At 39.8% G+C, this 16,111-nt stretch overlaps 2 protein-coding genes across 6 annotated transcripts; both read left to right on the top strand.

Annotated features, from left to right (window-relative positions):
* Positions 1-1,696: 1,696 nt before the first annotated feature.
* ifi44g (interferon induced protein 44g) lies at positions 1,697-7,169 on the top strand. 2 transcript variants are annotated; one of them, XM_037116016.1, is made up of 8 exons: positions 1,697-1,970; positions 3,253-3,425; positions 4,232-4,289; positions 4,411-4,606; positions 5,111-5,257; positions 5,552-5,723; positions 6,111-6,211; positions 6,593-7,169. In XM_037116016.1, exons 1-8 carry the CDS (start codon positions 1,933-1,935, stop codon positions 6,776-6,778), a joined length of 1,071 nt encoding a protein of 356 aa, XP_036971911.1. In that variant the 5' UTR covers positions 1,697-1,932; the 3' UTR covers positions 6,779-7,169. The 2 variants fall into 2 exon arrangements, with proteins under 2 accessions (XP_036971911.1, XP_036971910.1); XM_037116015.1 differs by having other exon boundaries at positions 1,708-1,970; positions 5,105-5,257.
* A 2,098-nt stretch (positions 7,170-9,267) lies between these two features.
* LOC119028531 (interferon-induced protein 44-like) lies at positions 9,268-15,379 on the top strand. 4 transcript variants are annotated; one of them, XM_037114641.1, is made up of 9 exons: positions 9,268-9,383; positions 9,712-9,814; positions 11,608-12,149; positions 12,384-12,432; positions 13,224-13,419; positions 13,530-13,682; positions 13,790-13,961; positions 14,475-14,575; positions 14,779-15,379. In XM_037114641.1, exons 3-9 carry the CDS (start codon positions 11,678-11,680, stop codon positions 14,971-14,973), a joined length of 1,338 nt encoding a protein of 445 aa, XP_036970536.1. In that variant the 5' UTR covers positions 9,268-9,383; positions 9,712-9,814; positions 11,608-11,677; the 3' UTR covers positions 14,974-15,379. The 4 variants fall into 4 exon arrangements, with proteins under 4 accessions (XP_036970536.1, XP_036970535.1, XP_036970537.1 ...); XM_037114640.1 differs by lacking the exon at positions 9,268-9,383 and having other exon boundaries at positions 9,679-9,814; XM_037114642.1 differs by lacking the exons at positions 9,268-9,383; positions 9,712-9,814 and adding an exon at positions 11,258-11,275.
* Positions 15,380-16,111: the final 732 nt, after the last annotated feature.

Raw genomic sequence — 16,111 nt, 5'->3', positions numbered from 1 at the left:
AGTTATACTTCTGAAGCCTCATTTACACTTTTTTCACAGAATGAAGACTGAAGATTTTCCATCTACGCTGAAGGAACGTTAGAGCAGGATTTCTTGATGAGCCAGTGTGAACCAGAGAATTGATTCCAACAAACAAACCAGTTTGAGGGTTTACTAAATATTGTTTTGAAGAGAAAAATGTAATCTATCCTTTAATGAGATAATAAGCATCACCACTATTGTTTGACTGACTGTATTTTAGGATAACATTTGACCATTTTAATGCTGTCAGTACATAACATTTTTTTTTGTTCTTATGGTCAGACAGTCCTCTGTAACAGAGGTCAAATGACGCCAGCAACATGCACTAGTACACACACACACACACACACACACACACACACACACACACACACACACACACACACACACACACACACACTCACTTGTACACAAAGCAAGTTTCTTGTCCAAGCAATAACAATCACCACCAATAATTACAGATGAATACTCTGATCAAAACATTCAGTTATTAAAAGCTACTGACTGATGACAGTGATTGTGTGTCAGGGCTGGACTATTGGAGGAAGTTTTGGATATCAAGCTGTGGGGTCTCCCTGTGGGGGAAAAAACACTGAAGGGTGACCACAGGTTGACCTCTGCTGTCAGCCTCCATGTGAGGTGTACAACTTCAAAAACAGGACTCGAGCACCCTCTAGTGGAAATAATGAGCAGAAACACAGGGGACATATACATGCATTTAGTGTGGCTATGCCAGGGAATGATTACAAACACTCGTTGTCTGTATGTAATTGGGATGTTGAGCCGATGATGTATTAATGTATTAACCGATGACCAGAGTTGGACAGCTGATACATGAGCAGAGCTGGACAGGGCTGTACAAGGGCATCAATCCAGCAGCAGGACCAGTATCTTCTCCTTTGTGTGAGGAGGAACAGGAGGAGCGCTGCCACAGTCCTACAAAATGACACCCAGCAGGCTACTGGTGTGCATGTTTATGACCAAACTGTCAGAAACAGACTCCATGAAGGTGGCATGAGGGGCCAAAGTCCTCTAGTGGGAGGTTCACACTGAGCACATGTGATGGGTGTGAAAGAGTCTGGAGACGCTGTGGTGGAAGTTATGCTGCCTGTAACATCATCCAGCATGACCACTTTGGCTTAGGGTCAGTGATGGTCTGGGGAGACTTATCCTTTGAGGGTCACACAGACCTCAAAGCCATTGCCAACAGTGCCCTTGCTGCTGTTAGGTAGCAGGATGAAATCCTCAGAACTATTGTCAGGTCTCTCGCTGGTGCAGTGGGCCCTGGGCTCCTCCTGGTACAGGACAATGCTGGCCTCATGTGGCCAGAGTGTGCAGGCAATTCTTGGATGATGAAGGCATTGATGCCTAAATCCATCTGAGCACCTGTGGGATGTTATATATTGGTGCATCGGATGCTGCCAAGTACCACCACAGACTGTCAAGGGGCCCGCTGATGTCCTGATCCAGGTCTGGGAGAAGATATCCCAGGACACCATCCAGCGGCTCATCAGGAGCATGCACAGACATGGTCCTTCATCAATGTTTACTTTCTGTAGTGTTTGTTTTGTTTGTTTCTGTCATTTTCTCTTCTATTCAGTTATGTTGTGCTCAATAGTCTTTGAAAGTGTGCGTTAAGAGACGACTACTCTTTTCTGGCCCGGGACGCTTTGAGGTAGGAGGGCAGGGATACCGTCTCAAAACACAGACTTCCTGCGTACATGGGAACGCACCATTATTTAGTCACTGTGTATTTGCCATTAGCCCTGATAGCCGTGCTTCCTCTGTCCTAACGTTTAGGTTTCACTTTCATTTTGTTTTCCTGAGAAATGACACTACCTCTGTTTCTATTAGCCCCTCGGTTTGTCTCTTAGCGTTAGTCGATCGCCACGTCTACATGCAGCTGTGATCATGCAGAAAGATTCCGAAGATAAAACAAAAGCTCCCAGGTAATATTTCTCAAACAGTGACGTTCGGCAGGTAAACTTTGCAAGAGTTTATTTTCACAAAGGGTCGCAGTTAAGGTGGCAGTTCAGGTGAGTTTCTAAGCTGTGGTGGTTGTGTGGGAGACTGTGAACAGCTCTGTAAACTTTTCGGAAAGCTTGGAGAGTGGAGCTAGACTGGGTGATATTTAGCATTAGTAAGCTAGCTCGACATTGACTTAATGTTAGCTTCCGTCGTTTTTAAAATAATAATAATAATAATAATAATAATAATAATAATAATAACTGCGTCAGAGTTTTTATACGTTTATTGTTTTATTGGTTCATTTTATACAGGGACAGTGAACAATTAATGTACTGCAGCAGATACAGCACACTGCTTATTTTCTTCTGTTTACCCTGGACGTGTCTGCGCAGTACACTGAACATTACAGTATAAAAGATACAGTGAATGGTGCACCATGTAGTTTTGAGGAATACATTTTAGTAAGAAGGGAAAGTTCTCAATTGACTGTGCTTCTTATGCCCAAACAAGCTAACTAAACAAACTCTTTGTTTTCATAATTTATTAAACTGAGGAAACAAACTTACCTTAATGGCCAACACAATTTAACAAAGCATGAGTCACAATTTCCTCATAGGAACCTGTTGCAGAAAAAACTTTGTATGCAAGTGAACAGAGAGAGACAATCATTTTTTATTGATCTACACATGTGATTTTTGTCAATTTAATAGATATTTTTTAGTCACAGTTTGTCTTGAAGGTGGTATTTGTAAGGGGGAAAAAAAAGCTTCTTAAGTGTCATTTCCAACATTTCAAAATATGATGCTTTTGGATGGCAGCCGGCTTGTCCTACAATCCAAAAGCGTCACTTTTTTTTAGGAGTTGGGAATGAGAACCCAAAATCAACTTTTCCTACAAAGAGCATCTTTAAAACTAATTTGATATGAGGGTTGAAACTTGGAGTAATAAGGGGCTACTGAGTTTGATACTGGATTATTCCTGACGGAATTAAATGGGACTCTTGGGTGTTGGTGGAGGTATGCACTCTACTGAGTGCTATTCTGGTTTATTATATATATTACCAGTCCAATTTCATTACGAAATTCGAGTGGATGCCTTATTTGTCTTTAGGAGACTAACTCAGCTTTCTCTCTCCATCTCATCAATGCAGCGATTTTACACAGTATTAGGTCACACATGCAGTTTTATAACTCAGTTAATTTCTGCTACTTGGCTTTAACTGTGCTAACCCTCTGATGCATATGATTACTTCCCTCTCTTCAGCCTCGGAGGCTTCGCATTTGGTTCAACTTCTACATCCATCTTTGGCAGCACAGCAGCTGCCAACAATGGAGAGAGAGACTCTTTGTGTAGAGCCTTTAACGAGAGCCTCAGCAAAGTTAAAGCCACCAGTTCAACTGTTAAAAAGGAGGACAAACCTTCGTTTACATTCACAGGTAAGCTAATAAACAGTCCAGTAGTACCACTGAATATGCACTGCAGAAAGGTTACAGTTCTTCCTCATTGTTTGGATGGTGTGTTGTGGTTTTCCAAACATTTAAAACATGCTCCAAAACCCTTTAATGCATAAAAACACATAACATTACAAATACATAATGGTGTCTAAAAAGAAAAACCTATCAACCAGACACTTATCAGTCCTGACAGAGAAAAGGAAAAGGGCCTTAATGTATATCAAATTTACCTCTAATAATCTTTGTAATTTTATTGAACTGCTGCTCCTCTGTATGATGAAACCTCTTATTGTCTAGTGTCAGAGGAATAAAGTTGGACAACCTTTATCCCTGTACTCTCCCACCCTACATTTGCATATGCCAATATTTCATACCTGTATTTCCTTTTCTCTATGCTTCCATTGTTTTAATTACAGTGAGTAAGGTATCAAGCCTGGTGTTACTGTACAGTGTATTTGCTGACACACTTGGTAGCTAGTTTAATGCCTCTGCATACTCATAATGAATATATCACTTCATGAAGACAAAGCTTAAATATCATGAAGAGAAGTGTCTTTAGTGTCTGTATTTAGTTTCTTCATTCCTGTTTAATCTTGTGTAAACTTTATTGTAGAGCGTGAAAACTTTCCCCAATTATCAATAGAAATAGAAAAATAAATCCAACAACACATAGGATGTATTTTTTAATAGTCAGGTGTATTTTCCTTAATTTTACCTGTCAGAGGACTTGAAACACAACAAACAATGGGTATTTCATTAAACATCATCAACTTTTAAACTCTCTTCAGGAGCTCAACCTGTTGGAAAGTTGGAATGTCAATGGAGAGACGTAGAGTGGACAGAAGAGTGAGTAAAGCTGAGACATTCAGTCAAGATTGCAACTAGTTAAATTATTATAGTGTCCTCATGCCTGTATTCTGCTTTTTTAAATTATTATTCAAAGCAATTTTGTTGAATTCTCCCCAAGGCAAAAGACGACCCTGATGAAGACTGTGAGCTCCTACAGGCCGAGCATTAAAGACGTGACTAAGGCTCGGGTTCTCCTCTTGGGCCCAGTCGGTTCTGGGAAGTCCAGCTTCATCAGTTCAGTCCAGTCGGTGTTTGATGGACGAGTCACCAACCGGGCCATGGTGGGGTCCACCTCTACCAGCTTCACCAAGAAGGTATAAGTGGAGCACTCATATGAAATTGAGAACTGAAATTCTTTGCTGGTTGTCTTTCTTTGAGCAAGGCAGTGATTCCTATTAGATTCAAGAGGGTGTTATTTGTTGTTAAAATGTATCTCTGTTTCTATGCAGATACACAGTATTTGCTGAATCAGAGTCAGACTATAGCCAACATTTCTAACTGGTCTGTAAACAATAACTGCCACATTAAAGTCTTTGTTTGGATATCTGTTATTAAGATACCAACTGGCTGCACCAGAAGCACCCAAAACACTGGCCTTTTCACCAGGCTAACTTTGATGTCAGACAACAGCTGATGCTTTCCAAGACTGTTTAAAATTGACAAGCTGAAATACAACAAAATAACAAAGATTGAAATACAGATACAGACAAGACACTGAACAAAGATGTTTCAAGTTAGCCTTCAATCAGTAGGGAGGCTGTTTCAAATGCTTTCGGCATCCACCCTGTTAACTGTCTTTCTGTCTGTGTCAGCTGCAGTCCTTCAGCATTCGTGGTCAGAAAGGAGAGGATCCTAACAGACTGGTGCTGTGTGACGTTATGGGCCTCGGGAATGGAGAGATGACTGGACTGACCCTCCATGACACCCTGTCCATCATTAAAGGACATGTACCTGAGGGACACAAGGTAAGCAGGATCAATATTGTCGATTAGTTGTTTGTGTCAGACATGCTAACAACTACTTAATGAATTGGCACAAAATTCTGGTTCTCAGAAGATGAGTCCTAATTATTTTTTGGAGCCTCTGACTTTTCTTCTAGTGCTACCATGAGGTTGAGATAGAAATGTCTCACGACCGCTATTGGATGGATTAGCATAAAATTCAGTAAAATCTGTCATGCTTATAAGAACTTTGGTCATCCTCTGATCCTCTGAAAACGAGTTGTTTTTTGGAAAATGTTTGTCATTTCTCTCTCCCAGTTTAGCCCAGATCAACCAGTGAGCTCTGAGACTGTGGGCTATGTGAAGAGGCCAGGCCTGAATGAAAAGATCCACTGTGTGGCCTTTGTGGTGAACGCCTCTAAAATCATGTCCTGCCCCAAAGGCCTCAGCACCACCTTCCAGCAGCTCAGAGAGCACATCAGTGACTTGGGTAAGAAAAGGACAAACAAGCAGCTGAACATGAAAATATTTTCACACACAGACACATATTGTTCCTCCCAGATTGGTATCATTTAAAAAATAAAAAAAAATAAGAACAAAGTGAAACAGCTGTTCTTCTGTAGCGTTGTACTGTGATTTTTGTTTTAATTGTTCTGACATTTAACCTGTATTGCATCAAGATTTCCATGACAGCTGCTAGTTTTTGTTTGACTGATGTGCAAAAGGATGTGGGCCTGACACTTTTGTTATACGGTACATCTATTGAGATATATCCTAATTGTCAGTAATTTATTTTTCTAGAATGTAACAATTAAATCCTGTTTCTTTGATTATTGTGCTGAAACTGTAATAATATGTATCACATTCTGTCTGTTAGGTGTTCACCAGGTGGCTCTGCTGACCCACATAGACCAAATTTGTCCAGAAACAGCCAAAGATGTCGCCGAGGTTTACAAGAGCCGCATCATTCAGGACATGGTAGGTTTGAATAAACGATATGACCTGAGAATGAGACTCAAACATCATATGTCTTACTTTAGAACTGTATAAGGGTTTGCCTACATTACATGTGTTTGAAAACTCTGCAATATCAGATTCTCCCCTGTTTGGATCATTTTGAAGCTGAGAGAATATAGTAGATTATTATTTGGAGAGCATCTTTTCTTGTAAAATGCCCAGTGGACTGTGTATTATCAGTGTTGTCACAAGCTTAGTAGTCGGTGGGACAATTTCATCACTGTGGCAACCTTAGTGTCTATGTCACTCAATTTGGCATGGCCTTGTTTTAAACCAGCTGCAGAAACTGAACACTGATGATGTGAAAATATTAAAGTCACAAGTCTTCGGGTGTGTTTGCAGATGACTAAGGCTGGAGCTCTGCTGGGTATGTCCACCTCCTACATCGTCCCAGTGAAGAACTACTCATCAGAGTTGGACCTGGATGTGAGCACTGACATTCTTCTGCTTGGTGCTGTCGACCACATCCTGCAGTATGCTGACCTGTATTTCCAGGACAATACACCACAATTTGATGAATGCGTTTGAATAATCAGTTGTACGAAATTTCAATGGACAAAACTATAAAATATCTATCAAAAAAATCAGTCTGTCATATTTTACTGTTAAGCATGATCTGTGCTTTGTATCAAGGACGTTGGATCTCATGCTAGAACCAATGGTGTGACCACATTTATTCTTGAGTGACTTGTATGAGTGGATTCAAAACACCTTCTGCATTCACCAATTATCTGCTACTTAAAATGTTCTTAAATGGTCGGTAGGAATGACATTTTCGAAGGGTCTGCACCCGTTTCGCACAGTTAGCATGCCTTTCTCCTAAGAGAGGATAAAACCTTGTTAAATAACTTGATGTAAATTAATTTCAAGTTTACATTTGTTGCTGAAATCAGCTAAATAAAGAAAGATACAAACCTAACACATAATGGATATTGTGTTTACAATGGCATTATTATCAGGGCTATTTTAGTGTAATGTGCAACAAATTTCATACACAGCTGCCTCAGGTCTTAATGCAGTTAGCTCTCCAGGGGAACATCTTCTGATATATACAACTGTAAAATGTACAATATTCTCTCTTCCAATTTAGTAATGGTAATGTGACACGGACCACCTAGCTTTAGAAACATAATTTATAGCAACTACTATGACTTTGAACAGTTCTCAGTAAAAAAGTGATAGAAAAAATAGAAACATCTGAACAAACTTAATGCCGTTTCTCGTGCACACAAGTTTTTTTTTTGTTTGTTTGTTTTTCACAGTTCCGTACCAAACAGCTAATTCTGCTATTGACTCTTGTTTGGTATTGTTTGGTGGATGGGATGATTGAAGTCTGAAGAAACATAACATATTGGTAATTTAACAATTTATCAATTTAACAAACAGGAGCCTCAGTAGCATTTGGAAGAATCATACAAAGTCTCCAAAGTCAGCCTGGCACCTCCTCCTCATGCTGGTCACACACTGCTGTGGGATGGCATCCAATTCTTCAACCAGCATTTGTCAAGTCAGCCAATATGGTTGTGTTGGTCACTCTGACACGAAAAGCACATCCAAGCTGATCCCACAAGTGTTAACGGGGTTGAGGTCAGGACTGCCGGCAGGCAATTTCATCCTCTGCACTCCCAAATTCTGGAGGTAGTCTCTGAGAAACCCCATTCTGTGTGCAACCTTGAACACTGGGTGCGACTGTGATGATAAATTAATCTAGTTATCCAGGGAGATCAATTAAGTTCAATTAATCAAGATATATAACCTTTTTTTATTCATGTGACTTTGTGTAAGTAGACATCAAAGGTTCATTCAGCATCCTTCCCACACTTTGTCATGTCGTGCCGTCATGAAGATGTTCGACTCGGCTGATAATTACGTTGATGAGATCAATGACTGCAAGGCCACTTCTAACCTGCTATGTTGTTGGGATCAGCTGGTAGAAATAATATTGCTTGAGAGAGAAAGGGTCTGCAAGGGCCCAAAATGGTAGCCTTTTGGCACTGCAGTTTGTGACGTTTCCTTTTAGCACACACCTACTTTCTTCTTAAAATGCAAAATGGTGCTAGGATTCCAAGTTCTCTTAATGACTAAATTTTCTTCATTGTCACTGCCTACCAGCTCAGATTATGACAAATATATTTAAAAACCCAGTGATAAAATAAATTCTACAAACTTTAGGCAGCCCTGATTTATAACAACTAGTGCATTGCCCGTAGAAATTATGTATTCCTATAGAAAAGCGGAGGTTAAGTAGCTTTTTCATGGATGGCCAAATGAGGCTGTGTTTGAAGGTGGGACATCAGGGATATAATTGGCCGTTTTTGACTACTTTTGATTTTACTATTATATTTCACTGTAAAAACTATTTATCTTGCCTTGTTTGGTGTCATTATTTTCAGCACAACCTCACGTGTGACTGTACAGTTATTTGTTTCATTTTGACATACTGTATTAACACAATGGACCTAAAATCACAAAATAACATAAAGTTAGATTTTTTACTGTGAAAACCACAAATATGTTTAATGAACCAATTTTATTAGTTATAATGCAAATATAAATTGTTGATTGCTAGATTTGTGCATAAGTTGTATGTAACTATTTACATTTAAATGCAGGCAATGCTTCAGGCTCAGGGCTCCTCAGCTCATAACTGCCTGTTCCACATTCAGCAGTCTCCTCCTTGTTTTGGCTCACACAACACAAAAATGACAACACTACACACTAAACATACTACACTATATAACATACTAACTATACACTCCGAACACGATATATGTCACAAATCTCTCAACTCTCAACACTCGCCATCTCTGTCGCTGTCTGTATCACCGCCGGCATCCCTCACGCAACTTCCCCTGTTCCTCATCAACCAAACTTGCAGCTTGGACACTTTAGAGACAAAACTCAGTTTTTATCATTTCTTCCTGCACCAGACACAAAGCAAACGTGACGGCAATGTTCACGAAAAAGCGTGGCAGACATTATTTACCATAAGTCCAGTTTTGGACCTGCCGGTACAGCCCTCAACTCCGGTGGTGGGCTGTGGGGTTGGGCTAGCAGCTAGCGACACATGAATATCCACGGATTGGTGCGCATGTAGCTATGGTGGTTATGGTTGACAATGCCAGCGGAACTGGTAAATACTATATGAAATAATTTATTAATGGCATCATTGTAGTCCAAACAAATCCAATGTTGGACACCCTTAAACCACGCAGCAGCCATGTTGAAAATCTCAGCTCAGTCTGATCCTGATCTGCAGAGATATTTTAGGCACACACAGAAACACAGACAGAGATTCCTTGCTTTTATAAAGAGATAAGCCTCACTGGGGGGGGCTACACAGAAAACACACTTTAAAAAACAAAGGATTTTTACAGCTTCCAGAACACACAGTAAATTGTTGTATTCCGACACCAACTTCACTTTTATTTTGAAGGCAATACCGGTTTCGTTTCTGCCAGGTCCGTCAAATGGCATACGACCCGCCTACAGCAGTTCCGTCACTTGTGCCTACGCATCATCAAAACCCACTGCTCCTTCCTCAAATATATACAGGAGAAAGAGGTAAGGATGACAAACATATAAGGATTAATATTTTGATTTTCTATTTAGTCAGTGATCTATGACGGTTTTATTTGATTTAGTGAATTAAAATGTGTGGCAGAATTCTAACTAAGTTTATGTTTACAGGTTACTGTTACAGGTTAGTGTGTACCTTATTTCTAAACTTAGAATTTACTTTGTCCAGATTACAGCCTACCCCCAAAACTGGAGAGTGTTGATCACTCCATGTATTTCTGATTTGTTTTATTTTAACCTTACAAATAGATATATTGATAGAATAATTATTAACTGTTTATCGATTTAAACCGATTGTGACAACATAAATACGTAATTATTAAACAATTAATACGATTTTAATTTGTTTCTAAAATAAATTGGCAATAGTGAAAATATGTTCAAACACATTTGACAAAAAACGTTGTGTGTTAGTATCGCGGCTGCAGTCTGTAATAGCTTGGGTGTGGCAAATCGTTTCCAGGAAATGGAAAATTATTTGTATGACTAATGTAGGAAGGAACTGTCAAGGTGTGGCAAACTTGTCTTTTCATTTGAATGAAAATAGTTGCCATCAGAATCTGTGCTATGGTTGTTAAATGTGCAGGACATCCAGTGTTTTAAAAAGACAAGAAGACATTCATTCCCAATGCAGAAATATATAGGATGAAGTAATTAATTTAAAGTATGGGTTAGTTTATAATGGTTATTTCATTGGTGGTTTTTTGTTGTTGTTGTTGTTGTTGTTGTTGTTGTTGTTGTTGTTTGTAGTGTAGTGATGATTATATCAAAATTTGCATTTTTTGGTAATTATATCTTCTATCTTCTTTTTAGCACTAATAATTTTCACTGAGAGAATTCAGTATTTACACCACAGACCTTTTCTATGACTGAAATTAAGTCAACCTACAGTGCCTTGCAAAAGTATTCACCCGTTGAACTTTTCCACATTTTGTCAAATTTTAACCACAAATGTAAAAGTATTTTATTAGGATTTTATGTGATAGACCAACACAAAGTCGTGCATGATTGTGAAGTGGGAGGAAATTGATACATGGTTTTAATTATTATTATTTAATTATTATTATTTATTTTTTTTACAAATAAAAAACAAAAAAGTGTGGTGTGCAAAAGTATTCGTTCCCTGTGTCAGTACTTTGTAGAACCAAATTTCGCTGCAATAACAGCTGCAAGTCTGTTGGGGTAAGTCTCTACCAGTGATGCACATATAGAGACTGAAATATTTGCCCATTCTTTCTTGCAAAATAGCTCAAGCTTAGTCTGATTGGATGGAGAGTGTCTGTGAACAGCGATTCTCAAGTGGATTTAGGTCTGGACTTTGACTGGGCCATTCTAACACATGAATATGCTTTGATCTAAACTATTCCATTGTAGCTGTATGTTTAGGCTCGTTGTCCTGCTGGAAGGTGAACCTCCACCCCAATCTCAAGTCTTTTGCAGATGCAGGTTTTCTTCCAAGATTGTCCTGTAGATTGCACTGGATTTTATTTAAGGTTAAAAGAGTAAAGGGGGATGAATACTTTTGCACATCACACTTTTCTGTTTTTTATTTGTAAAAAAAAAAAAAAAAAAAACTGTTTATCAATTTCCTTCCGCTTCACAATTATGCAGCACTTTGTGTTGGCCTATCACATAAAATCCCAATAAAATACATTTACATTTGTGGTTAAAATGTGACAAAATGTGTAAAAGTTCACGGGGGGTAAATACTTTTGCAAGGCACTGTACATTAGATCCTGTACTTTTAATGAATCTGTGTACATCTTTTTGTATTTCAGACACAAAAGTGAATAAACAGCAACAGTGTTCTCAGCATCCATTACACACTTCAGCAGACCAACTGTCACTATGAACCCACGGCTGACCAAGAGCCAGCAGAGAACAATCTGCTCCCAGCTGGGGAGAGTCAGACTCCAGCTGCTGTACAAGGCCAGCATCCATGGTTTCACCGGAGCAGCCTTCCACCAACGATGTGACACCCGCAGTCCCACAGTGTCTGTGGGATATAATGGCTCTGGTTTTGTGTTCGGAGGTTACACCAAACAACCTTTCAGTCAGTCTGGACAGTATGTGAATGATGACCAGGCCTTTCTTTTCACTTTCAGTGGAGAAAAGCTCCTCAGATATCCAGTCACTGGTCCTACTTATGCAGTGAAAATGATAGGTAACTCTGGTCCATATTTTGGAGAAGCATTGGTTCTTGTCAGTGGAAGTCAGCCTGTTGTCTGTAACAATCCAGGAAATTATTACAACTTCAGTGCTGCAGAGATGCATGGCAACGACCTCAACCTGACTGAGTGTGAAGTCTATCAAGTGGAGGGTGAGTTCAATGTAAATAAATTGTTTTTGATATTGTCATAAATCCATTAGAAATCAGTTTTGTTCCTTCCCTTAGACATCACAACACTATGTTGGCCCACAGGTGATTAAGGATTTAAAGTGAATGTAAACCCATCACAAAGTAAAACAAGAAATAAAGTTGTGTATATGGTCAATACATTTAGCAAATATGATGAGATCATTGTTTTGTAAAAGTTGTACTTCTCTTCAACAGAGACCAAAGAACTGGAGAAGCCATGGAGGACTGTAATCTGGGAATCTGAGTAAGATGGAGAGAGCCACCGTCCTGCACACAAAACTTTTAATATACTTCATTATAGTACAGTATATTTTATTGACCTCAGACACATAATCTTCAAGTGAAACTCTCGCCAAAAAGCAACCTAGTCTAGTGTGACCTAACAGGTGGGAGAGTAATGGTGGACCTCCTACCTGTTAGGTCGCACTCTGGGATCAACACCTTTTGTCTGCCATGACAGTGGCAAACAATGTTCTCAAAGCTCGTGTTCATGTGTAGATACCCTGGTGATACTACAAGCAATGTTCCATGTTGTGTCGAGCCTTCTTAGTGTTTTAAAAAGGGCGCCCCATGTAATTGAGCCCCATGCACTCAATTGAAAATTAGCTTGCCCGAAAACGAAACTACAGTAAATCTTAAAAGTGCCTCTTTCGTTGTAATTATGCTTTTACACGAAGGTTTGACTCATATACATTCACAAATAAAGCCTAGGTTGCTTTTTGGTGAGAGTTTAACTTTAACTTTTTTAACTTTTTTTCTCAGGGCCACCATAGGGCCTGACTTCACAAGCTGTTGTAGATGATACAATATGATTCAGCGTCTAAGCAAAACATTATGTGGTGAGAATGTCTGCTTCACTTACTGTGCTGTAGTGTTTTTGTACAAATCTTAATTTCATAGATTTACCTGTAAACATGACTGCCTCCATCATGGAGGTTAACTGGCAGTGCACAAATAATCTCAACCAGGCTAAAAACAACAAACAAGCTGTTCAGTCAATGAAAAAAAAATATTTATCTTTACTTGTTCCTGCAGGATGAGGACAGAGCTGATGGAGAGTATTCAGAGCTACAAGCCGTCAGTCAGCTCTGTGTCCCAGGTTCGGGTTCTGCTCATTGGACCAGTTGGAGCTGGAAAGTCGAGCTTCTTCAACGCTATCAACTCTGTATTCAGAGGCCACGTCACCAGCCAGGCCATGTCTGGCAGCTCCACCACCAGCCTCACCACACAGGTCAGTTCCTGACATTTCATGATTTCCACTTGTGCTGATTGATTTGAAAATGTATTTCCTGCCCTGTCACCATCTTGTGATTTGCCACTCTTTCACTTTGTACGACACAGTTTCGCTCATTCTCTTTGAAAGCTGGAAGAGAAGGAAAGCCTCTGCCAATCATCTTGTGTGATACCATGGGACTGGAGGAAAACACAGGGTCTGGGCTTAATATTGATGACATCAGCAACATCCTTAAAGGTCATCTGCCAGATCGATATCAGGTACATCATGTTGTTACATGGAGCAGGATATTGAATCTATGAGCTATTGATTTGGCTTTAGTTAACATTAAACTGTCTCCGTCTTTCCTCTCAACTGTGTGACTCAGTTCAACCCCTCTGTTCCTCTGGATTCGGAGGCCCACGGCTATCGTAAGTCTCCAGTGCTCAAGGACAAAATCCACTGTGTGGCCTACGTTGTTGATGCCTGCAAAGTCTCCATCATGCCCACGAAACTGGAGGAGAAGCTGGAAGCCATCCGCAGAAAGGTCAACTTAATGGGTCAGTTAATATACATACAGGAATGGGAAAATTAGCTGTCCCACAATGCAAGACGACAATGACTAGTAAGTGTCTAAAAACACAATTCCCTGCTGACTGGAGAGTAATTGCTCCAATTCCAAGATCATTATTGCAATTGGAACGTTAAATGACAATAAGGTTACAATGGTTTCCCAGGGTCAAGAATGTATTTAAAAAAAAATCTGATTAAAGGTCTCAAACTTACAAGCTGAAATGAAACATCACAAAGTGCTGTCCCATTCCCTCCCAACCATTTCAACCTGTTCCAGACGCTCTCACCCGAGCACTAACCACCTGATGTCATGTGAGGATTTAAGGATTTAGGGGGACATTGGGATAGGACCATTGATTCTAGTGTTTATATAGGTAATAGTGAATCAGTAAACAAGACAGTGATTTCAGAGACATAGATTTCCCTTTAAGTTATTTTTTTTAGAATTTTGATTAAACTGCAACTGCTTTGAAGATGTTCTTTCTCTCTGGTGTTTTCAGGGATTCCTCAGTTGGTCCTGCTCACTAAAATAGACGAAGCCTGCCCTTTGGTCAAAGAGGACGTGAGAAATGTTTATAAGAGTGACTACATCAAGGAAATGGTGAGGATTTAATACAGAAGAGTAAATGCTATAAGTTTTGTTTTATTTCAGGTTTGTATTGTGTTTTTAGGCCTCCACTGGTACATTTAACTGACAAGCCAGTCAAAAAAAAAATTACCTGGTGAAGGATAAGCATTGTTTCATCCAAAGTTGGAAAACTCCCCAACTATAAATCACCCTCATCTGAATTCTTGGTGATCCAGATGCAGGAGGTCAGCACTCGGCTCGGTGTGCCTCTGTCCTGTGTTGTTCCGGTGAAGAACTACAGCGAGGAGTTGGAGTTGGATCCAAACTGCGACATCCTGCTGCTCTGCGCTGTCCAGCAGATGCTTCGCTTTGCTGATAATTACTTTGATGACATCAGCGACCAATTGAGCAACATGGAAGTCAAAGTATAGGAAGCATTTGTGCAGCAGATATAATAACCTGAGCATCTGTATTGAAATGTCCCTCAACATGATCCATCCATTTACCAGCACTGTGCTCCTCTTCCTCATTTTTCCCAGCACCTCTTGGAATGCTGGGAGATGTGGTGCCTCTTGTATCACGTAGACCTCACTGCACCTCTGATTTCTGGCTTCAGTCAGCTGTTCTCATTTTGATTGTGTCCCCAAATATTTGATTTTCTTTCTTTTTTTTTTTTTTTTTACATTTGACCTCATGAAGTTTGGCACCATTATCCGTTTATTGTATGTTTTGCTTATCTTTATTATTTCTGTGTTGCATGTTCTGTACATAACCTTACCTTCTTGTTGTAAATACACTCAATAACAATAAAAGCTCTTGCTGGGCAGACCGGATGTAGCAGAGCATTTATAAACTCTTGCTTTTATTAATAACTCCTAAATCATGTTGATGAAGGCTCTCAGTCGTCCAGGTCATGGTGGTTCTAAAAGCTGTATTGTAGGCAACTAGACGTGTTTCAGTCTCTTGAAGACGTTTCACTTCTCATCCCTCCCACATTGAGTGTAAAGGCCTGTAACTCCCCTCCAGGCAATTAGAACTGAAGAAGCCTGAGAGATGAAATGTCTTCAAGAAACATGTCCAGTTTCCTACAATACAGCACTTAGTGCCCCTAAATCAGAAATTATGTGTAGTCATTTGTGATTGAAGAGAAACTCAACTTGCATGAATACACAAAAATCTGAATGCAGGTCAGACAGTTACTGTACAGCAAACTGTTGAATTCAGACCAGCTGAAGAACACTCCCTCGCTTTATCACTGGACTTTGGTACAGCAAACTGTTATTAAACACAGTCATACCACTAATCTCACTCACAACCTGTTTCTGCATCCCTGAAAATAGCTGAGTGGATTTTTCTGTAACTTGGCAGCTGCCTTCAACAATCATACCATTCATGCTCCGAAATAGTTTTTTAAAAACATTAATAAATAGGCCGCAGGGCCTGTTTTGTCAGTCATTTCTTGCTTTCTGTGCTTTTGGTGCAGTGTGTCCTCCTCAGGAGCTGCTCAGTGTCCACCAGTGAGAGGGAAGCTGATGAACTACAAACTCAACTTGTGGTCTTTCAACATGG

Source organism: Acanthopagrus latus, chromosome 11 (assembly GCF_904848185.1).
Source record: "Acanthopagrus latus isolate v.2019 chromosome 11, fAcaLat1.1, whole genome shotgun sequence".
In the NCBI taxonomy this organism is placed as follows: Eukaryota; Metazoa; Chordata; class Actinopteri; order Spariformes; family Sparidae; genus Acanthopagrus; species Acanthopagrus latus.
The sequence above is the reverse complement of the archived record's forward strand: the minus strand, read 5'-3'. Positions and strand labels throughout refer to the sequence as shown.

What these genes read in the sequence shown, in the direction of transcription:
- ifi44g (XM_037116015.1), top strand. Translation starts at nt 1,933, where the DNA reads ATGCAGAAAGATTCCGAAGATAAAACAAAAGCTCCCAG. An exon ending in ACCTTCGTTTACATTCACAG is followed by an intron (nt 3,426 to 4,231) that starts GTAAGCTAATAA and finishes AACTCTCTTCAG; the next exon opens with GAGCTCAACCTGTTGGAAAG. An exon ending in CTACCAGCTTCACCAAGAAG is followed by an intron (nt 4,607 to 5,104) that starts GTATAAGTGGAG and finishes TGTCTGTGTCAG; the next exon opens with CTGCAGTCCTTCAGCATTCG.
- LOC119028531 (XM_037114641.1), top strand. Translation starts at nt 11,678, where the DNA reads ATGAACCCACGGCTGACCAAGAGCCAGCAGAGAACAATCTGCTCCCAG. An exon ending in TGAAGTCTATCAAGTGGAGG is followed by an intron (nt 12,150 to 12,383) that starts GTGAGTTCAATG and finishes TCTCTTCAACAG; the next exon opens with AGACCAAAGAACTGGAGAAG. An exon ending in CCACCAGCCTCACCACACAG is followed by an intron (nt 13,420 to 13,529) that starts GTCAGTTCCTGA and finishes TGTACGACACAG; the next exon opens with TTTCGCTCATTCTCTTTGAA.